Source organism: Sabethes cyaneus, chromosome 3, assembly GCF_943734655.1.
Source record: "Sabethes cyaneus chromosome 3, idSabCyanKW18_F2, whole genome shotgun sequence".
In the NCBI taxonomy this organism is placed as follows: domain Eukaryota; kingdom Metazoa; phylum Arthropoda; class Insecta; order Diptera; family Culicidae; genus Sabethes; species Sabethes cyaneus.
Genome location: NC_071355.1, coordinates 194,987,316 through 195,012,055, shown reverse-complemented (window position 1 = coordinate 195,012,055; position 24,740 = coordinate 194,987,316). Strand labels below are relative to the sequence as shown.

At 39.2% G+C, this 24,740-nt stretch overlaps 1 protein-coding gene across 1 annotated transcript; it reads left to right on the top strand.

Moving 5' to 3' along the window:
- LOC128744702 (probable actin-related protein 2/3 complex subunit 2) lies at positions 1-24,740 on the top strand. Its single transcript, XM_053841881.1, has 7 exons — positions 1-651; positions 18,810-18,903; positions 19,179-19,468; positions 19,537-19,757; positions 19,818-19,909; positions 23,210-23,319; positions 23,389-24,740. The coding sequence occupies exons 1-7, from the start codon at positions 578-580 to the stop codon at positions 23,414-23,416; spliced, it is 909 nt and encodes a 302-aa protein (XP_053697856.1). The 5' UTR covers positions 1-577; the 3' UTR covers positions 23,417-24,740.

Below are 24,740 nucleotides of genomic sequence, written 5' to 3'. Positions count from 1 at the left end.
CAGTCATCATCCACCGCGGCTGAGGTTGTCTGAATGGGAGCTTCTTCTATCTGCATCTAGCCTGAGAAGAAGAAAAAAGAACTATCGCCTCGCTATAACAAGAAAAAAGTGTGTCAGCCGCGGTCCAGTTTGTGTAAATTTAATCGTTAACTCGCGGATTTTAGTGTTAAACGTCGAATATTTAGAAAAGTGGATGGTGTTTAAGCAGATGATTGACCGGAAGTAGTTTTTTCCGAGTTTGCACTCATAGACAGCACGGTTTGAAGTTTTGGTTTTAGATAGCAAGTTTTTTTTCACAAGCCGCCCCCGGAAAGTTGGAAGAGCTTTACCGATTGAATCATTGGATAGATAGTGCGTGTGAAAAAAAGAGAGTGATAGTGCCCTGGTTGTGGAAAAGTGCTGTGTTCGATTGTTTTCTATGCTTAGCCGAAATTCCCGCTGGCCTGTTTAATGTGTGTCGGTGTCCCCTGGATTAAAATAGTAAAAAAGCTAACAACTCAGGATTACTGTGTAGCAGCAACGGCACTGCGGCAAAATCCCAGAATACGAGTAGCTGAATGAGAAGCACTGAACCAAAATGATTCTGCTTGAGATCAATAACCGGATTGTGGAGGAAACATTAACTGTCAAATACAAGAATGCTATTGCTGGGTGAGTAATATTCTTCCGGAATCCCATACTCTTCTCCTGCCAAGTGCCAAGTTTAAGCGACGAGTGGCCTTTCCATAAAAACCTGCTCATCGAAGGGCATGTGGTGACATAGGCGATGACGATGACGATAATAATGATTCAGAAGAGTGGGAAAGGAATACGCCTTTTGCAAAAAAAAATCGCAGCAGTAAAAAGGCGAACGCGAATGTGTGGTCATGAATCGTTGCTTCGGCCAGAGACATGCAATATCTACGTTTGGGGCAGCGTTGTCAGGTCCACCCGAGGTTTAAAAGAGTTACGTCGAAAAACTGGCTTTTGGGTGCAATTTTGTGACTTAATTTTTGAATGATTACTGTACTAAAATGTAACTAAAAATTAATTCGATTATCTAAGAATTATAATTTTTAGATCTCTTGAGAAATATTGCATAATAACCGATTGTTTATTTTATAAAATTACATGTTTTTTTTTTTATTTTTGAAATTGCCGTTAAACACAATTTTCTAAAATGTTCATATTTTCGTGTCCCATCGAGCAAAGTTACAAGTAATTAAAAGAAAAATCCTTCATAGATTTGAGACTCACTTTGCTTAAGCAACAAGGGTTATAACTTTGCGCGATTAATACCGTATCTAAACAAAGTTTAATTTTGCATTGCGTTTTAGTTTTTTAAGTAGACCTAGGGTTTTGTTTGCTATATTGGAGTGCGCTTTAAAACTTCGAGAAATGAACATGTAACGAAAAGTGATTACGTTTTGCATCCATTTTTCAATGGATTTTAAAGATATTTGCATCAATTGGTCAGAAATTTTCCTATGTATTGATTAATGTAGAGAATTTATGAGGAATTTTTGAAATAAGCATAATAATAAGCACCGTCAATAACTAGCGAATCTACCAATCACGTGTAAGACTGATTTTGGTTCCCACGCTCGAGACAGCAAGTTTATAAACTCGTGAATTCGATTACCTACCTCGTGTTTAGAAAAAAAGCGGCAGTTTCCTCGTCTAACAAATCAGAAACTATTTGTTTCGCTTGAGCCTAGATCTAGATCAACTTGATGTCCTGCATGGAAATAATTTTGTTAAGAGGTTCAAACTACCCATCCTCTTCGATCGTTTATATTCAGTTTTTTTTTGTTCGATCATAGTTACTTCGTAACTTCTGCGAGGTTGGTATTTGAACCCGGGTTCTCGGCGTGAGTGGCGTGAATGCTAACCACTACGCCGGGGCTGACCCCATTCGGTGTTATCATCGTTTGAACATTGAACCTAGACGAACTTGATGTCCTGAACGTAAATCGAAATATGGATTTTTTTCGAAGCTGAAGTCTTGTATCAAAACAAAGTAGACGGAATACACGTGACGCAGCAATTATCAGAGTTAAGAATCAATCGCACTCAAAAAATAACGACGGTTCTGTCTAAAATAGGTTGCGGACATTTGATTTGCTACTGTGCATTAATTAGTAAAAAGCCGAAAGCTTAGAAACCTGCAAAGTACAGAGAACGTAATCAATGAACTTTTACCCACCATTATTGTATGCTGGCATTCACTGCTATACAATACAGTAAACATAGAGTAGCACAGACAATTTACTAATCTAGTGATTGAATTCTACATCTATACCTATCCAGTCTTACTTATTTACAAATCATAGGCTTCTCAATTGTGGTCCCTAGCCTCTTATCTAGCAACTCCTACCCTTACCTCCACGTGGTTCCAGCCGGAATACGAGCAACCTTAGCGGAGATCGGGTAACCAACCCCGGTGGAAATTAAGGTCGTATATCAACAGCGGAGGAGGCACAGTGTTGTTTCGATACTGAAAGATGGCAGCCCCATTCCAAGACTCGATAGCGTAAGGCCTAGTACGGCTACCTATCTAAACCCAAAAAAAATTACAACAAGAGTCAAGAAATATCTTCTCGAACATTCGGCATGGACCAAGGCGACGAAATAAGGACATGGAATGGAGACTTGGTACCTGAAACTGCAGATCGCTAAGTTTCGTTGGTGGCGACAGAGTGCTGCTCGATCAGCTAGAACCCTGAAAGTTTGGCATCGTGGCACTGCAGGAGATCTGTCGCAAAGATGAGAAGGTGTGGAGGATTCGTGGCGGAAAAGCCCAATTTTTCCAGAGCGGTGGAGCGACCAACGAGCTGGGAACGGGCTTCGTAGTGTTGGGCAAAATGCAGGATCGCGTAATGGACTTGAAAACGATCAACGAGAAGATGTGCGTATTGAGGACAAAAGGCCGTTTCTTCAACTATACCATCATAAACGTGCATTGTCCACACGAAGGTAGACCCGACGACGAGAAGGAAGGGTTCTATGCGCAGCTGGAGGCAACGCACGACAGCTGCTCACCACGATACATCAAGATCGTCATCGGGGATATGAACGCCTAAATCGGCAGGGAAGCAATGTATAGACCGGTGATCGGGCCCCATAGCCTGCACACCGACACGAACGATAACGGCCAGCGATGCATCAACTTTGCGGCTACCTGAAGCTTGGTGATCAAAAGCACCTTCTTTCTCCACAAAGATATCCATAAGACCACCTGGAGATCACCTGACCAACGAACCTCGCACCAAATCGACCATATTCTCATCTAGGGCCGATTTTTCTCGATCATCACTAACGTACGCTCCTTACGGAGTACGGATATTGACTCGGACCACTACCTAGTAGAAGTACATATGCGCTCAAAATTATCGACGGTTTATACCTCGCGACAAAGTCGCCCTCCACGGCTAAACATTCGGCAACTAGACAACCCACGAACTGCAGAAAACTACGCGCGCGTACTGGATGAAGCTCTGCCTTCCTCTGTGGAGCTAAATGCTTCGAACCTCGAAAACCTCGAGAAGCGATAGAGAGGAAAAAAAGAGCTTGGGAAAACTATCTGAGCATATCCATGAGAGAGAATTTGGCCAAGTGTCGACGACCGAGGTATGAGTTGACCACGATCCTGAGGAGGAAAAAGCGCCAGAAAGAAGACAGAGATCGTGAGGAGCTAGAACAACTACATATTCCGGGATAATGACACCCGCAAGTTTTACGAGAAGTTGAACCAAACTCGCAAGGCCCACACACCAAAACCTGACATGTGTAGGGACGAGGGAGGGGAACTAATCACAAACGAGCGCGAGGTGGTCGACAGGTAAAAGCAGTTCTTCGATGAGCACCTCAACGGCGATATAGCAGCAGGAGACGCAATGGAAATTAACCTCGGAGTACCTACAAACGACAACAGCGTACCGGCTCCTGATCTCGAAGAGATCCGGCGAGAAACCGGTCTGCTGAAGAATAATAGAGCCGCCGGAAAGGACCGACTCCCGGCTGAACTTTATAAAAATGGCCAAGAACCGCTAGCAACGGCACTTTACTGGTTGATTTCAAGGATTTGGGAAGAAGAGAAACTAGGAGGAGTGGATGGAAGGCGTAGTCTGTCCCATCTACAAAAAGGGCCACCGGTTAGACTGCTGTAACTACCGCGGCGTTACGCTGGCCAACGCCGCCTACAAGGTGCTCTCCTAGATTTTGTTGCGTCGTCTATCCCCAATAGCAAGAGATTTCGTAGGGCAGTATCAGGCGGGTTTTATGGGGGCCCGTGCTACTACGGATCTAATTTTTACTCCGACAAATCCTTCAGAAATGTCGAGAATACAACGTGCCCACACATCATATTTTCGTGGATTTCAGAGCAGCATACGATACCGTTGAACACGAACAGCTATGGCAGATAATGCACGAGTACGGTTTTCCGGACAAACTGACGCGGTTGATCAAAGCTACTATGGAACGAGTGATGTGTTACGTACGCGTTTCGGGGACACTCTCAAGTCCTTTCGAATCGCGCAGAAGGCTACGGCAAGGGTACTACGGACTTGAAACGGTGACTTTATTTACGGAAGACATACGCGCACTTGCCGTTTTTGAACGAAAGGTGTTGCGGACTATTGTTGGCGGACTGCAAACGGAAAGCGGAGAGTGGCGGAGACGTATTAATCACGAGCTACGGGCACTGCTTGGAGAGATGCCCATCGTACACCTGGTGAAAGTTGGGAGACTACGGTGGGCCGGCCACGTCGCAAGGATGCCGGACGACTGTGCAGTGAAATTCGTTCTCTACAAGAACCCCACCGGCACCAGGAATAGAGGGGCTCAACGTGCACGATGGCTCGACCAGGTTGAAGCCGACTTGCGTATGTCGAGACGCGCAACGAATTGGCGACGAGTAGCCAAGGACCGAGTACAATGGAGAGGAATTCTTGAACGGCAAAAGCCACCCCGGCTCTCGGCTGAATAAGTAAGTAAGTAAGGCTTCTCAAACTTCATTGAAAACTCGGCAGCATGGGGCCGAGGATTGTTGTACCCGTAATTCATGCGATGGGAGGGCTGCCACAGTAAAAACATGGATGTCTACTTGGCTACAATAGATATCTCCGCTCAGTAATCGAAAGACAAAAAGCCTTTGCAGTAATTTTCTTCAGGCAGCTAACGAATACAGATCAATAAGCTTACAACATTTCTTATAAGTTAGTACATTTGCTGCAACGTTCCAGAGCAGAAGACGCAGAGCATATCTCAAAAATAGCACAGCACGATATGGTTTCCACACAACAACAGTGTACTCCAGAAGGATGCGAACAAGTGCACAATATAGTGATTTAATAAGGCGCACTGTCAGTCTTCAATCACGGGTCTCACACAATTGTGGGTCATTTTAGCTTTAGCTGCTAATTACCGTTTAAATATCGCCTTATGATTGTTCATATTAGTAGTGCTACTTATGAGGAACAATTTCTTCAATCAATTAGTATAATATTCACGCAATTATCGGTAGATAAAACTAAAATGACCCATAATTGTGCGTGACCCATGATTGTGGACTGACTACAGTCAACCAAAAAAGTATTCGGACAGCAGCGCATACAATTTTCTTTTAGAAATTTTGCACAGTATTTTTGCAAAGAATGGTAACACATATTTTTTAAAACAATGTTTAACTAAAGCATATTTAGATGCACAACAAAAATTCGGGGAAAAGCTTTCCGTTTTGAAGATAGGGTACATATAGTTTGAATTCCTCAAAAATGCAGCCAAAAAAGTATTCGGACAGTTAACTATTAGTTGAAACAAATGTCCTTTCTCGCTCATCTACTACCTCGTAGGACCATTTACAATCTTGATGACCTATTTTAATCTGTTTGAGATAAAATTAACAATTTTTCAAATATCCCTCTGTGAATTGCTGACCATTTTTTTACAAGAGCTCGGTTTAAGTCATTGTGATAAGAAATCGAATGATTTCTCATTTAGAAATAAAATTATCTAAAAAGATGTTCAAAAGGGTTCAAATCTAGACTGAATGCTGATGTTTCGATAGCTCTAGGACAATTGTATGGTACCTACCGCTTACAATTATCGACAGTATGTTTAGTTTCAATCTCCCGGTACAATATGTATGTACCGCACAATTACAATTTTGCTTTAATTTCACCTAAAATTGTTCAGATAATTGAGTTTACACTTAGTTCTATCCAAAAATATATATCTTTGCTACCTCGGAGCTTTCCAAGCATCCCAACAAGGTATGACACTAACCGCATTGCTCGTTTACTTGCTGACGAGTGATTTTTCGCTTGTAACCCTTCTCTTTTAGTTATTCTTGCATAAGGGTTGTTGATGTCATACCTTGTTGGGGTGCTTGGAAAGCTCCGAGGCACCAAAGATATATATTTTTGGATAGAACTAAATGTAAACTCAACTATCTGAATAATTTTAGGTGAAATTAAAGCAAAATTGTAATTGTGTGGTACATACATATTGTACCGGGATGTTGAATCTAAACATACTGTCGATAATTGTAAGCGGTAGGTACCATATAATTGTCCTAGAGCTATCGAAACATCAGCATTCAGTCTAGATTTGAACCCTTTTGAACATCTTTTTAGATAATCTCATTTCTAAATGAGAAATCATTCGATTTCTTATCACAATGACTTAAACCGAGCTCTTGTAAAAAAAATGGTCAGCAATTCACAGAGGGATATTTGAAAAATTGTTAATTTTATCCCAAACAGATTAAAACAGGTCATCAAGAATGTAAATGGTCCTACGAGGTAGCAGTTGAGCGAGAAAGGACATTTGTTTCAACTAATAGTTAACTGTCCGAATACTTTTTTGGCTGCATTTTTGAGGAATTCAAACTATATGTAGCCTATCTTCAAAACGGAAAGCTTTTCCCCGAATTTTTGTTGTGCATCTAAATATGCTTTAGTTAAACATTGTTTTAAAAAATATGTGTTACCATTCTTTGCAAAAATACTGTGCAAAATTTCTAAAAGAAAATTTTATGCGCTGCTGTCCGAATACTTTTTTGGTTGACTGTATATATCCTGGAATGCGTTGGTGTTTCTTCTCACGAATCCAAGTATTGCGAAAGCCTTAGTAATGATCGTTGAGATGTATTCGTTGATTTTGGCTTTACAATCAATAGTAGGGCCCAATCCCTTCTGCATTCGGCGTATTCCCGATAGAGTATTCGTTCCTCAGGGGCTTGCGTAGACGGTTGAAGGATATGACGCAACATTTTGTGACATTAACTTGTATACTATTTAGAGTACATCATCCTGAAACATAACCAATATCGCTTTGGAGAGCACAACAGTAAAGTTTGGTTTAAACTCCGCTGACTATCTTTAAGTCGTCGGTGTACATAAGCTCAGATGAGCCTTAAGGCTAAGCCAGCGCACTAGAGAGAGAAAAAACACGAACAAAATTTTCAATGAGAGCGCCTTTATTAGATGGTTTTGAATAATAAACTGTAATGACATATCATATCAGGTTACACACAATGATGTATTCGAAAAACTATGTTGTAGCGTTATTTAAGAAATATTAAAGATTTTCAAAATGCTATCTTTCTCGATCGCACTAACGCTGTTTGATGCTTGCGCTGCTTCAGCCTTTAAGACTGCTCAGATCGTTAACGCAAGGCACAAATTTTGAAACCCCTTAACCCCGAAACAAAACAATTAATGCTTTCGATACTGACAAAAGCGGAACGTTCAGTAAGGAAAGATTGGATCCACTGTGTCGCGAACTCAGGAAAAAGTTAAGCAGCAGCTCCCGCGGAGTCTGCGCAATTTTCTGAAAAGGTTATGCTGAAAGCCGTCGTTCCGTATAAGCTTTTTCACAAAGGTCTAGGTCTAGAAAGTCGACGGATTCTGCTTGGCATTCACCTCGTTGCGCAATATATACTCCCGAAGTTCAATGAATGAACACTCCTGAGAACGAAGATAATAAATAGATCGTACGATAGCCAGTAATAGGACCACATTGATATTGATGTTGCATTATTCAGAATTGACGGACCTACTGCTTAGTACAGAGACTTAAGATAAGAGTTATCCATCCCTCGAGAGCTTGAAGATAAACCATAGTGGCTGATTAGGTTTCGCAACTGTTGTAAATCGATGAAGATCACATAACAATTACTGATGACCTAAGCAAAGCCACAGTTTTCTATACAGATGGTTCAAAAATGGACAATCAAGTGGGGGAGTAACTGGCCCAGGAATTGACATGTCAATTTCTATGGGCAGTTGGCCAACTGTATTCCAAGCAGAAATACAAGCAATTCTAGAATGTACGACTGTGTGCTTGCGCAGGAACTATAGACATTCAAATATATGCATCATGTCCGACAGCCAAGCAGCTCTAAACGCTCTAAAGTCGACGATATGCACTGGCCAGCATCGTACCCCAAAGCTAACTAGGCAGGGAGTCTTCATTTGTATGAAATGCTTTTAAGTAAAACAATATGCATAGTTGTAGGTCAGAATTCAACTCATCATAGTGCACATAATGTTAGCTGATGAATTAATTTTTTTTGTTTCAAAAATTGCGCAATTATCAGTGAAATCTAAAAAAATTGCCCCGCTTACAGGTTGTGGGAAATAAATCGCTCAACCAGAAACTTTTCGCAAGATGAGCGTGAATAATATACATAAAATTGCCGTTGAACTTCTGCTACATTATTTTTTTAGCTAAATTCTGTCTGCACTGCAGCAAACCAGAAGCAGGAATTCGTCAACGTTCAAGATATCGAGCACCGCTATGTAGACAGAAGCAAAAGCTTGGCTACTTCCTCCACTCTTCCGATAAACCTCACACTTCAGCACACTTCTTCTGTCGTACACTGTCTAGCAAACATGGGTGGCGAATGCCACTATTGGTCATAATGGTTCATTCTTTACTTCTGCCCAGCTGGCGGGTCTCTGTCCTCTTTGGACAAGCGGTACTAAATTTAATTATGCACGCAAGATGATAAAGTAACAACAAGTGCTTCTTCTTTCAATTTGTTTTTTCATACATATACGTGCTGTACTCAATGTGGTGGAAATATTTCTTCTGCATGTGCTGTATGTCTGTAGTCAATCCGGTCAAAGTTTCATTATAGCTCACACCCTGTTTTCTCCGGGTGTTGGCAATTTACCAAGCGACCACCGTTCAGTCGAGTTGTCTTATCGATAAGTAGACCGGCTTCATGTATTCGGCTGATAAGGCTTGCCAGCAGTGATAAAACGACTGCTTCGTTTATTGTCACTCCAAATTCTGATAAATTGTGTAAAGTCAAACGTTGAGCAACATCGATTTCCTCCGTTCAACATCTGCTATCTATTCGACTTGAGCGATAACTTGACGATCGATTTACCGAGCAAAACGAGTACAGTGGTATCCCAACATGAGCCGATTGGATTTGGTCTGGCTACTCCGTTGATCATTATAGACATGCAGCCACATTTCTGTATACGTGATGTGTAATGCACATACATTTGTTTGTGGTAGCTGCGTCTATTATAGCTCCAACAGAGATTCCAGCAACCAAAAATCAATAGTTGCTTGAAATTTATTTTTTATCTAATACTGAATGGGCGGTTAAAAATTTTTTAGGGTTTAAAATTGAAGAACAGAGTGACACTGTCTGCTGACCATAAATAAGTTTATATTTGCTTTCGAAAGACTGACAGGGTAAGTTGCCTTACAGAGTAGTGATAAAGTTCTGCAACGGCTATCCGCTGCTTGCCAGTTTTCAAATGCAACCCAGTTCAAGCGATGCCCTTGCGTTGAACACATTTGCTAATGTTTATGTTTATACGTGCGGAAAATATGGTCGATTTGCGCATGAACGAGTACTATTTTAGATAAGTGCGTCACTGTTAGACAGCATATATGTACTGATATAACCGCTTTTTAAAAATGATAATTTTCACACCGAACTGTAAGCAATATATACAGATATAAGTGCCTTGACAAATGAGTCAGCGAAGCAACTCAATACAACTGATAGTATGAACCTACAGCCTGTTCTTAAAACAGTACTGCCTACTGACTCGGCTACAATCCCGAGCCAACTTGTTGAAGTATGGAAATATGAAAATAAGACTTGGTTTGCGTTGATTTTTTGTTTATTATTGCATTTCCACATTTCATTAGCAGTTTAACATTATTGTAGCGTAAGCAATGTTCGAAAAAATTGACAACCCTGCCTGAAAAGGAATACAAAATGCATTCAGCGCATATAGTTTTGCCCCTGGTAGTATTCTTTTATCTGTCAGCCCATGGAGATGACTACTGAGCTGCTGACAGTGTTTATCATTCTCAGTTTTCTACCCTTCAATACAATTCATTCATGAATTGCAGTGCTGAATGACTGCTAGATTAGCCTTACAGTCAATTTTCTTGTTCTTGACTGATATTTTAGGTCTTAAGTTTAGTTTTTTAAACTACCTGTTTTTTAAAATCAACCAAAACCTTCTTCTTCTCCTTTGTTGGGTACTCTTACCACTGCGTCCACTATTTTGAACTATTGTGGTATGCCCCGTTTTATTGTTTTACCATACACTTCACAGGAAGTGACAGGCTGGTAGCTGGAGCGAGACTTGTGCCAATCAGGGATGGCTAGGTTTATGAACCTAGTACCCTGATCGGCGACGCCAACCAGACCTCCCCTTTTTGAGATACTACCGTTTGCGTACTATTTGTGCTCCATGTTTGCAGAGCAAGGGTTCCGAGGTTACATATCATCTTGTACGAAACTGAGATTCCGAAGATGATATTTACTCGGAAAATATCCTGTCGCAAGACCGGTAAGCTTGCTGAGATCTCTCTTATTGAGACTCAGCAACTTTTGACCGAAACCTTGGTCGAAGGAAATTAAATAAAACTTGGGAGCAATGTTTACGTTTATCCGGAAAAGCATAAGTCTCACTTCTGACTGCTCCAACAGTCATACCACTAGTAATCGCACCAACGATTCTAGTTACTGCTCCAGCAGCATTAGTCTTGATTCTGACTGCACCAACAGTCACACCAGCAGTCGCATCAACGGCTCTGGATTTTTTTTATAGAAAAACTAGTTGATACTGGTGATTTTGCTCCCAATTCAGTTCTTCCTGATTTGTTGATTGCTTGAAGAAATTTAATTTGCCAACAAACCTTCGTTTCTCGGAAAATTTTGCTGCATCGCTGATCGTTAATAGGGCACACGAATGGGCAGGGAGGATAATCCCACTTCTGATAATTGTAGACGATACTCCGGCAAATTCTTTATAAAACGTTTATTCGTACGCTTCTCGAGAGTTAATGAATGATTTTTAAATAAACGTCACCTTTATATAAACTTCTGGTGTGCGCTATGTCTACTGTTTATCTCTCAACTCAAATGTAAACAATACTTGAAACTAAAACCGTATGGTTTAATGGTTTGCCTAAAACTAGAGTTGTAAGATTAGAAACCCAAAAACACACGACCCCGTACCTTCTAGCTCACCTACTCAATTACAAATTGGAGTATTTCCGGATATGGCCACGTTGAGGCACTATTTAGGGGAATGGCCATATACAGAAATCCTCCAATTTGTAATTACCCTTATTCCTGAGTTGTAACCGTCAAGGCATGAAAATCCAATCATAGTACCCAGTCCGTGTCGTCTGCGTTTGGAAAGGTGGGAAACCATGATAGAAAATAATCCAAAGAACACTTCAATTGCTTCTCAAAAAAAAAAAGAAATTAAGTAAATCTTCAAGAAAATACAAATAACTTTTTAAAGAGCATACTGTTGTCCACACTGACAACGATTCAAAGGCAAGCTCGTCGTTTTGTTTTGGTATTGCCAAATGAAATACTATTTTGTCTCGTCAAAATGTGTCCTGTCCTGTCTGCTTCTTTATGCCTGAGCTGAAAACTAGGCATTGAAGCAGGCATTGAAGCAAAAAAATCAGAGGGGTTATGGACAAGTCACGACCGCATATGTAGGTGACGCAGGACTACGTAAGTCTCTCTGTGATACATAGTAGCATGTATCCATGCGTGTAATCATTAGATTCTTCATGTATACATGCTATATGCAGTATATATACATGCTTCATGCGTTGTATGTAACATTTATCAAAGTAGTAACATTGTATACGTTCAATCCTCAATAGATTTCAGAGTTATTTCTATGCATTTGGAAACAATTTAACAAAATCAAAAACACAAACTATTGCTCTCCTGCTACCTTACAGAAATTAAAGATTGTTTTTGTTACCAATGGTTCCCCCACGTTGGAGGGATTTGACCTATTCAATCCCGTTTTATCAACAGCACTTCTTCTCACTACATTTCCAATGAAACGGCAAACATTCGCATCCATACAAAATTATATTATAACCGGACTATACAGCTGTAGCGCACTTTTCCAATACAGATATCAAATTCGCCTAGGTTAAATCGTCTCGCCGTAAAGAATTTGCAATCTGTTGGGGCAATCGACCTAAGTCATTTTCTCTGGCACGCTTCCCTAGCACAGACATTAAATAGGACTAGGTTTAATCGCGTTCGTAAGAAATTTGTAGGCACGAGGAGGCTTTGTCACTCTTTCTGGCATACTTCCCAAGCAAGAACATCAAAATGGTCTAGGTTGAATCGCGGTGTTGAGAATTCTTGGACGAGGAAATTTTGTCACTTGTTTTGGCTTACTTCCCAAGCACAGATATCACAGAATTGGTATAGGTTTAGATCATCGTAAAGAATCTTCCAACCAATCACGAAGCGAGAATTTCCTGTTGAACAATGCTTCATTATTTTCAATTTTTCAATAGTATGTACTTTGAAATCAATAGGTTTCATTATTGGTATGGATGAGTAGAAGATTTTCCGATCGATTGGCGTAAAAATATTTAAAATCGAACTGGAAACCACTAAGCTATTAGCGCTCAAAATCTTTCATTTTTCGTGACGCTCGCATTTTCCGATTTGTTGGAATGACACCCTATCCCAAACCTTGCCGTAAGACGTAGTCCTACGTCAAAAGAATAAAGAGTTTTGTTTGTTCGTAAAAGTGTTGCATCACCTGACTCCATTAGCGATTCTAGTAATGCATTTGAGTTCTGCCCATTTCACATTAGCTAAAGCTTACAGCTTTTATTTGCTACTGGTTCAGATTGCATTTCAGTGTTTGTTCTTAAGTTGTGCTCGGAAGTGCCACTTACTCCACTGAAGAAATTATTCAATTACAAGAATGGAAAATTTCCTCGACTGTGGAAATACTATGGACTGTGTTCGCACAACGGACAATAGCGGTTGGGTTGATGCTGTCCACACTGATCTCAAGGCAGCATTTGATCAAGTGGACCACGGTATTCTGTACATCAGGGTAAAGAAAATTGTAGTTTTTGTATTCTCGATTTTCTTCTCGATTTAGATCTTATGCGACAAACCAAGCGCTTTGTATTAAGACTGTAGCATCTTGTTCTGAAATGTTAAGGAGGATTTGTATTTTTGGTGTTCCTCAAGGGAGCTATCTTGGACCTTCCTTATTTTTACTGTTCGTCAATAAACTTTCTATTTTATTGCTAACTGGATGCTACCTGTCTTACGCAGATGACGTGAAAATATGTGAGATTATCAATAGTACCAGTGATTTGAGGGTTTGGAACTGTATGTAGACCATATGCAGAGTTGGTGCGGCCAGCATTTTGATGTAGGACTACGTCTTACAGCAAGGTTTGAGATAGGGTGTTATTCCAAAAAATCAAAAAAGGCAGGCGTCTTTCAGTTATGAATGGATCGCCATGGATTACATACCGATCGATGTAGCTATTATGTGGTTTCTATTATAATTTTGTTTTTCAATCACGAATCAGTGAAAATTAACGAAAAGTTTCAAGGTCAAATATTCCTATACATTTTCTTTGTGATCGCCTTGCTTCACAAGCAGGGACGATCTGATTACTGTGATGTCGATTATTTTATTTTTCGAAAAAAATGAAGTTACAAAGCCTCCTCGTCCGTCGTCCCAACAGGTCGAAGATTCTTTACGACGTTCAGGATTATACTAATTTGATATCTGTGATTGGTAAGAAGTGAGAAAAAGTGATGAAGTTCCCTTGTCCTAACAATATTAACGCCATTAACCTAGTCCAATTAAATGGCCTGAAAGTGAACAGTTATAACAGAGTGAGCAACTCTGTTCTTTACCCGATTATATCCACACTGGAAGAATTTATTCAAAACTGATGTCTTATCTGAAAAAGGGGTTGACCATTGCTTGTAAATGCATGTAATATTGAAAGTGAGGAGGAATTAGTGACTGTTTGATCCGAAAATAGGTTTTGGGCGTTTGATTTGTGGCTCTACAATTAGTTGCATGCAAGTGTTTACATACTTTCGATTGTATTACTGTCAAGTGTGAAATAACTGATAGACAGAATGTATCTATGTTTTCAGGGAAATTTACTGTTTTCAAGGAAATTGACGAACGTGAACCAGTGGTAAATGATAACCCAGATTATTGATTTATTTTTCCGCTCAACCGGCAGTTGTGCGTCCAATGACAAACATTTTATGTTTTGAGCACAATCCTTAAACCAGTTAACCCTTATTTTAAGCCAGTTATCTAAAGTTAACTGGGGCTACAAGTCACACAAAAATTTTCAAAATGCGATATAGTCGTCAATCACCAGAAAAGTGTAATTATGGCCTGATGAAACTCTTAGTGGAACTATAAACTCTAAGAAATGGATAAAACTGATATACAGAGAACGGGAATTTAGACTTGTCTTCTTTTATCAAATTTATAGGAATGATTCAGAGCATCTATTACAATACAGTAAATTTTGCAGGAGAAACACATGTATTCGCCTCGGTGTATTTTCCTCCAGACCAAGCTCATAAAACAACTTACGAAGCATTTTTCCAAATTGCCGAACACATTCTATCACAACTGCCTCCCGAGGTTAAAGTTCACATTTATGGAGACTTCAATCAACGCCATGCTGACTTCATTCCAGACTCTGAAAATGAATGCATCTTACTCCCAATCGTTGGGGAGAATGAAACACTGCAGTTTATTTTCGACAAAACTGCCAATTTGGGGCTGAACCAAATTAACCATATTAAAAACCAACAAAATTGCTATCTAGATTTTTTGCTTACGAACATTTATGAAGACTTCTGTGTGACTGAATCATTAAATCCACTATGGAAAAATGAGGCGTTCCACACAGCAATTGAATGTTCTTTATTTATACACAAATACCATAGACCCAACGATTGCGAGTTCGAAGAAGTTTTTGAATACGAAAAGGCAAACTATGAAAACATTAGACGTAGATTAAACTGTGTTAATTGGCAACTTATTCTCAAGAATGAAGAAAATGTCGAAGTTGCTGTAGACACATTCTATAAAATTTTATTAGAAGTAATGATACAGAACATACCGTTAAAGAAAAGAAGACGTCACAAAAATACAAAAAGTCCAGTGTGGTATAACAGGAAGATTAAGAACTTGAAAAATCGCAAACAAAAGGCCCATAAAAATTATAAAAAACATGCCAGTACTGAAAATTTAGCAAGATATTTGGACGTATGCAACCAGCTAAATTTTGCAATCAGCAATGCGTTTGAAGAGTACAATTCAAAAATTGAACTTGAAATAAAGTCCAGTCCTAAAAACTTCTTTAATTACGTGAAAACTAAACTAAAATCTGACAATTTTCCATCCATAATGCATCTTGATGAAAATGTTGGGGATAGCCCGGAAAATATTTGTAAGCTTTTTGCAAATTTTTTTCAAGAAATCTATACAACATTTTCTGAAGAAGATCGCGATCGCGACTATTTTGCATTTTTTCCGGATTCTTCAATGGATATTGGCGTTAACCAACTTCAGGCTCAGGATATTTTGCAGGCTTTGAAAAATGTGGATACCTCAAAAGGTCCTGGGCCTGACGGAATCCCTCCAGTATTCATAAAAAATCTTGCAATAGAGCTCACTGCTCCTCTGTTTTGGCTTTTTAACTTATCACTAAAATCCGGAATCTTTCCAAAAATATGGAAAAGCTCATTTCTGGTGCCTATCTTTAAATCGGGCCGGAAATCTGACGTACGTAATTATCGTGGTATTGCCATTATCTCTTGCATTCCAAAACTTTTCGAAGCTATTATCAATGAAAAACTATTCCTTCAAATTAAAAACAGAATTACAGAAATGCAACACGGTTTCTTCAAAGGACGTTCGACTACGACAAATTTACTGGAATTCATAGACCACTCACTGAATGCAATGGATAATGGAAACCATGTAGAAGCACTCTATACGGACTTTAGCAAGGCATTTGATCGCATTGACATACCAATGCTGCTTTTCAAATTGCAAAAAATTGGAATTGAGCCAGGGCTCCTGAAATGGCTTGAATCGTATTTAACTAATCGCCAACAAATAATTAAATTTAACGGAAAGACCTCGAATCCAATTCAAGTCACTTCTGGTGTTCCTCAAGGCTCTCATTTGGGACCTCTTCTTTTTATCTTGTATGTAAACGACATTTCCTTCATTCTCAAGGAACTTAAAGTGCTAATATATGCCGACGATATGAAGCTCTTTTTGGAAATAAGAAATGAAGAAGACATCAATGTATTCCAGAACGAAATACACATATTCTACATATGGTGTAAAAAAAGCTTATTAGAACTTAATGTAAAAAAGTGCAACCTTATATCATTTAGCAGAAAAAGAATTACACCGGAAATATCAATCATATTAGGAAATCAAATAGTAGAAAAATGTGAAAAAGTTAGGGATTTAGGAATTATCTTAGACTCCAAACTAACTTTCATCGACCATTATAACACAATAATACACAGAGCAAACAACATGCTAGGTTTTATTAAACGCTTTAGCTATAATTTTTCAGATCCATACACCATCAAAACACTATATACTGCTTATGTGAGGTCAATACTGGAATACTGCAGTATTGTATGGTCTCCTTTTTCAATAACGCACGAAAAAAGAATAGAATCAGTACAAAAACAATTTCTCTTATATGCTCTTCGTAAATTAGGTTGGACAGCATTTCCTCTTCCATCATACGAAGCACGCTGCATGCTTATAAATATACAATCATTAAAAGAGCGTCGTATTTATGCAATGGTCTCATTTGTAAACGATATCGTTTCGCACCGTATTGACTCAGCAACACTTTTATCAAAACTGAACTTTTATACACCTACCCGGCAACTTCGTAATCGAAATCTATTTGCCATAAGCCATTATCGTACTAATTATGCAAAATTCGGTCCACTAAATCGTATGATGGCAGCGTACAATCAATACTGCGAAACCATTGACTTTACAATGTCTCGGCATAGACTTAAACATCACTTTAATTCAATACGTAATCATAACGCGTAGATAACGAAACAAAGGAATAAGAACACTTTTTAATCACCATCTAATTATAAGACTTCTATATAAGAAACTGTATATGCATTATACTAGTCTACATCGGTTGACGAAATAAATAAATAAATAAATAAATAAATTGAAAAATTTGCGTGAGAAACGCAATTTTCTTTCGATTCGGCTAGACGAACTTTGGTTTTAATATGATTTTGTATGGATACGCATGTTTGCCGTTTCATTGGAAATAACTTTGAAATCTATTTCAGATTGAAAGTTTGCAATGTTATTAGTTTGATAAATGTTACATACATCGCATGTAGCATATAAACATGATAAATCGTATTACAGCAATGATTCAGTAATTGATGGTTCGTTAATTGGGTGTTCGATTAATTGGGCTATGCTCCAACTTAAATGTTGAAATTCTATTGAATTTTTGAGTTTAGTAATCAATAACAACTGTCAGTCAGCCCAATTAGCAAATCAGCTGGAGTGCAGTCGAGACCCAATTGACGAGTCTGTATTAGATGTATGGATTCTAATGCTTCTAATGCTACAAAGAGACTTAAAGAGTCCTACGCCACCTATACGGTCGTGTCTTGTACACAATCCCTCTGATTTTTTAACATTATCATCATTATATCCTTTCATAGCAAACAGAACTAGATTAACAGTTTAGGAGTTATATTTGATTACGTGCTGACCTATAAACCTCACTCAATATCAATGCAAAGTCTTGTGGGCTACATTCCGCTTTCGGAACTTTGTTGTCAAAACTATATTCTAACTCATGACAAACATAAAAAAAAGTTCATAATATTTAATCGTATTCTCTAGTTCTTGCTCATATTGCTCTAGTTTGAGGAGTACCACAAAGTAGCCTGTTAAGACCGTTTTATTTATCTAACTTGCCTATTAATATTAGCAGATGGCATGAATCTCTTTTGACAGCGTAGCCTAAAAAGGGGTTGCTAGAAAATGTTTTACAAAGCTTAAAGAGGCATTTTATTTTTTATGGTATCATTATTTATTATTCTCAGATCACGATTTTTGTTAAGGTGAAATTAGCCGTCATTGATTCTGTAAATTAATTGGGGTTTTCGACGAAAAGTTACTGACTGCTAATTTCCCGTTAAGCCTAAAATAAAAACCTGTTATTAAAAACGTATTTATGCGCTTTGTCAGTCAAATTGTTAATACATCTTCATGTGGGTACTCTCAGTCGCTCTGCGTCGATGACTCACTTCGATTAAAGCAAAGCATCGCCCGTCTGTGCTGTTACATCGATTCTACATGCCATTCTACCGGGGGGGTACTACTAACCCGGGTGACGCTTTCACTACACTATTTTCTCGCTTTTGCCAACTATGCTGATGCTGCTTTTTATTATCTGATTTCTATACATTTCAGTAACAAAGCGGAATCCATTGATGTCACTGTGGCAGACTTCGACGGTGTATTGTTTCACATTTCCAACGTAAACGGCGACAAAACAAAAGTGCGAGTAAGTATCATGATCGTCGTCACCCCAGCCCTCAGTCCCCAGTCGTTGGGTGTTATTTAATCAACCTGGCTGGTGGTGGTCTGTCCCATCCCAGCCTACATGTGGAGCTATTTCATCATTATCTAATTTGCTCTGATCGATGTGACTGGATGTGACTGACTGTCTGACTGAGTGCAGTAAGTCAGTGACCCATTTGCATCAGCGGCAAATAGCCAGCGACATTTAATAAACAGAATTAAATTACTCGAATATTAACTGATTTGATTTCCTTACAGATAAGCATATCGCTGAAGTTTTATAAACAATTACAAGAGCATGGAGCGGATGAACTACTGAAGCGAGAATATGGAGACCTGCTCATCACGCCGGAGGATGGCTACAATGTTTCGGTACTGGTTGACCTAGAAAATATTGCCGAGAATTGGGAAGAGACCGTGCGGAAGATCGGTCTGCTAAAGCGAAACTGTTTTGCATCGGTGTTCGAGAAATACTTTGACTTCCAGACGCAGGGCGAAGTCGAGGGACAGAAGCGAGCGGTGATAAACTACAGGAACGATGAAACGATGTATGAGCACGAATTGGTAATTTCCTAACGAACTGTTGAAATCAATTGACCTGGTCTCGATTTTCTAGGTACGTGGAAGCAAAATCGGACCGAGTGACAGTTGTATTCAGCACGATATTTCGGGACGAGGACGATGTAGTGTTAGGAAAAGTGTTTATGCAGGAACTGAGAGAAGGAAGGAGAGCATCACACACGGCACCACAAGTACTGTTCTCCCATCGAGAGCCGCCGCTGGAACTGGCAAACACTGGTGCTAGAGTAGGTGAAAACATCGGATATGTTACGTTTGGTATGAGCGATTTTTGGCAAAGCAAATATGGCATTCGATTAACATTACCTTGAATTTTAGTGCTATTCCCGAGGCATACTTCGAAGGAAACGCGAGATAACACTATCAATTTAATCCATATGTTCCGTGATTACTTGCACTATCACATCAAGGTATGTATTAGCTATAGATTGTGATAATGTAGTCTTCATATCGATACCGGTAAACTGGAACATATAAATTAAGAATCAATGCTGCCGATGATGATGATATTTATCGTTTTGAAATCGAGCCAATTGCAAACTAAATTTAGGTTTGCTTGCCCCAACAAATGAAGCTTTATTTCGACAAAATCCGGTATCATCTTATGTGAATATAAGGAATTCTATTACCCCTTTAAAGACGGCTAATTTTTAGCAATTTTTCAAAAAGCCGTTTATATGAAACTCCTTTTCCTAGAACGTATTTACCTATTGGAATACAACTATTCGACCATCACCGCTGTACTTACTGTACACCTGAACCTAAAAGTAGTCTTATTCATTTACTTTTGTAGGAACATGACAAATAAGGTATCAAATCACAGATTTGATGAAGATAGGTCTTTGAATAAATATTTGAATGAGTTTTGAGTCAATCTGGACATTCTGGAATACTCGTTATCAGTTCCACCGGGAGTCAGTACTACCGGTATAATAAGAGTTTTGTACATTGTTAGTACGGCGACATTTGCTTCTTGATCATAGTGTTTGGCAAAGGGCAAAGTATACCTGATTTCCCGATTGAATGCGCCGCTGCATCTCCTTACATTTGTAGTTATCCGCAGTCACCAGCGATCAGTGAATCTTAAAATAACCACATTGCATTGTCTTTAATGAAAAATTATATTGAATTACGCGGATTCATCTACCACTTCTAGTTTGTCGCCTTCAATCGTGGGAGGCGCGCCCTTTGTACCTCTTCCTTGAATAACAATGCAGGATGAATTGAATATCATGCAGGAAAAGCCGTTACCTTGACCCTTGCCGCGACTGGAAAGGACTCGAGAGCATCTTCGAGATGCGCACGAAACCTACCACTCGATCCAATACGCTCTGATCAGTGTCGTCAGTCTGTCCGGAAAACCCTGTTTGTGCATTATCTGCCAATACTGGTCACGATCAACTCTGTCATATGCTACATGCTACATATGCATATGTAAGCACGTTGTACTCCCTGCACTTTCTGCAAGGTCTGTCGGTTGGGGAAATTTGGTCCGCAGCGTCGCGAGCTCCCATGAAACTCGTCTGATAAATTCCTACGAAACCACCTTTTAGGTGGCGTTTACCAGCGTTATGCTATGATAAAGGCAGCAGTCGAGCCGACCATCCTTTTGTAGATGGGACAAACAAATCGTTCCAATCCTCCCCCTTCCAAATCTTGGACACAACCTAGTGAAGAGTCGTTGGCAGAATGTTTTAGCTCTGCGGCTTCGTTGGTCCCCAGCACCCTGATTTCTCGTTTGATTAGATCAGATGCTAGGGCATTGCTATCTTCCATGGGCAATCCTAAGTTAATTTCTGTACCGCCTACTTCTGCAATCTCACCATTCAGGTGTTCATCGAATAACTGCCGTCACCTACCGACTACCTCGCGCTCGTTTGTGATTAGATTTCCTCGCTCGTCTCTACACATGTCAGGTTTTGGTGTGTTACCCTAACGAGTTTGGTTCACCTCCTCACAAAACTTGCGCATGTCTTTAGCTCAGAAGTGTTGTATGTTCAAATACTTTACAATCTCTATCCTATGCTTTTCACTAATCAGAATCGTGGTCAATTGGTTCCTTACTTGTCGGTATTTGGCCAAGTTATCACCAGTGGCAATGCTCAGATGATTTTTTTCTCCCTAGTTTAGGATGCCTAGTTTATCACATTTGCACTACATGGGTACAATGCGAATGATTTTTCCACGTTTCAAAATGAACGTGAGTGAGTCACCCACCACCAACGGTTATCTGGCAACGCGTGAGCGATAAAATTGTCGTCCATATCCACGCAAAATATAGCTTGGGTTGGGGTTTGGTCACGGTACACGTCTTTTTCTAGCAATATATAGAACATTTTATCCTAGTTTTCTCGGTATAAAAAATAAAAAATCAAGGCCATCGGTATCAACGTCCTTAAGAACTTGACCCTTCTTTATCGACAAACTTAGCAGCCGATTTTTAGAGTACAATTACGGTGTGTTAGTGCAACGACTGCTGACTCTATAGCAGTTGAGATTCGAACATACGACGACTGGCTTGTTACGCCAACAGCGTCTCCCGGACCTTAGCGGGCATAAAAATATATAAGTTAATATCTCTGTATACTGTATGATGATAGTGAGACCAACTTCATGTTTTGTTGTGTTGGCCTTTATAATGAGGTCAGGTATTAGTTTTTTTATAACGATAGTTTGTTCCAATAGATAGGGGAAATGGTGGAAGAAAGTAATGAAATCAATGGTGTTTACAACGGTGACAACGACGATTATCGTAAAGACCACCTCCATCCGGTATGTACGGTGATGCTATTTAGTCGCGACATATGAGTTCAAAATAAGGAAGTATTAGTGGAAATTGGTGCCAAAAGAAACACAATTTAAGAAACAAATGTATGAAAAATCACTAAAATATCTGTTTCTACTCGTGTGGAGCGTAAGAACAGCGTGGTATGTTCTTATGGGTTTCGTTATTTAAGCCCCGCTTACTTCTCTCTACCCACGCGTCGTGCAATCAGTACATGTCTAATGCAACCAGAATTATCGGTCCTACAAAATGAATCGGGCCTTCATCAGTGTATTTTTTATTAAGTTAGTAGCATTTCCACCTCGTCTACCAGAGTAGCGCAAGACTTGTCAGGAGTCAGGACGATGTACCCCAGGATTTCAAGCTCCATGTCGCTAGCTTCCTTGCAAGTTGCGCCAGCTTATCCTGCTGACCAAGGGCCAGTATATTCCATGTCCCGATTCGTAACCATCTTTTTATGCCAATAATCCAGATGGATTTCTTCTTTCATTTTCTGTACATATAATATAAGTTGTTAGCCTAAGGTCCCTATCCCGTTGATGGGTTTACCATCTAAGTGTGGGTGACAGTCGTTGTTCCCCCTTTCCTATCTGGGTACAACAACCAGGAAGCCGGCACCACGTGGAAGTAGATAAAAGAGTTAGTGAACAGAGGCGTTAAATTTGCACATGTGCACTCTTTGCCAGTTCAATAGGAACTGGTGCTCCTGTGCTACTAGCTACTCTCATACTTAATCAATCGGAATATCTTGGTTAAGTCAGTTGACCAAAACTCATCTTCATTTTCAGATAAATTAAGCATCCATATAAAAAAATTCTAAATTCTGATAATTTAAAACCGCTTTTCTTCTTTCTTCTTCTTTTTCTTCTTTTCTTCTTCTTTAAATCTATTCGTAAATTAACGGATTTTCTCATGTTTTCCAAAGTGTTCGAAAGCGTACATCCACTCTAGAATGCGAGCAAAGACGTCGGAATTCCTAAAGGTGCTCAACCGTGCTCGTCCAGAGCCGAAAAATACGGAAAAGAAAACAATCACGTGAGTTCTTCAGTTGCTTTTGCCAGGTTTGTCTTATATCTGATCGTACAAATATTGATTATATTTCAGTGGCCGGACATTCATAAGAAAAGAATGATTTTGGAACTCGTCTTAGTTGTTAAATGTGTAAGTAAAAAAATATTATTAAAGAAAAACAAAAACCAAGCCAGACATATAGCGATTGTATCAAAAAGGAAGGAATGAATGAACAAGCAACAAGTGCTTTCCGCTGTGCATATATTTTGATGAGTACTGGGGTAAACTTGTAGATGAAAACCATACTTTTGCGTCAAATATTACGAATAATGAAAACTAAGCATTTAAAGGAAGGAAAAAAATGATAAAAAAAAAGTTTGAAAACGTAACATGTATTTGCATGCATTCTGGAACACTAATTAGGAACTTTAGCAGTAAAATTCCTTGATCGCCGCTGCCAACAACAAAAAATTACAGTTATTATGAAACTAACTATAATAAATCCATTTTTAATGAAATTTAAATATTTTATTTAAATAAAGAAACAAATTGCAATTAACTTCGAATGAATGCATAATGGACAGACACTACTAAACTATTTGAAGTATAGAAAGCAATCAAGCGGAAGAAATTGAAACCTACAAAAAATTATGTCTAACATTGTGAATGAGACGCTGCAAGATGGAGGACTGTTTTTGGGATGCTGCCTAACCTGGCATCAGCGTTTCATGTTCCGTGTGACTGCATTATAAAGGATATAGAAAACGACAGGCGTAAGCGATAGGTGTTTTCTGATACCAGGTAGTGTCGTCGTAATCTAGGAAATAATCCATGAAATGTGTCGCACAATTCGGAGATTATAGACGAACCCAAAAACAACATCAGGAACGTGAGATAAAAAAAACTAAGTAAACAGCCCAATCCCTAACTAGTGTAAAGCAGTAATTAATGATTAGGAAACGAATTACACAAAGAACTAACGTATAGAATGGTTGTTCATCACTTTTGGAAACTAGTTTATTCGAAAACCGTGTGAAGAGCGAGTGTATCATTTTCCTTTCCCCAAATTAACCCGCGGATTGCTATACTTGTCCATTAGCCAATCTAATTTTTTTCCAAAATTGTTTGACCGGTGTTCCAATAGAAAAATTTCCAAAAAATGATGTTCATACCATTGAAACCCAATGTTGTTTATGAAGTAGTCAGTTACAATGTTTAAAGCAAACTTGTAAGAAAAAGCGCAATTCATTTGGCTCTTAATCGAACGAATTGGCGCTATTAAAATGGTTAGAACTTGCGCACGAATATATGCTGTTTCAACCTAACAATCGAAACTTTATGGTACGTCTGTATCCTGTCTACACAACAGAGCGCTACACTGTGAAGTGATAAAAAAATTGACGCTGCGATCACGTGCGGAAATCAATTGAAACTAATAAACTGAA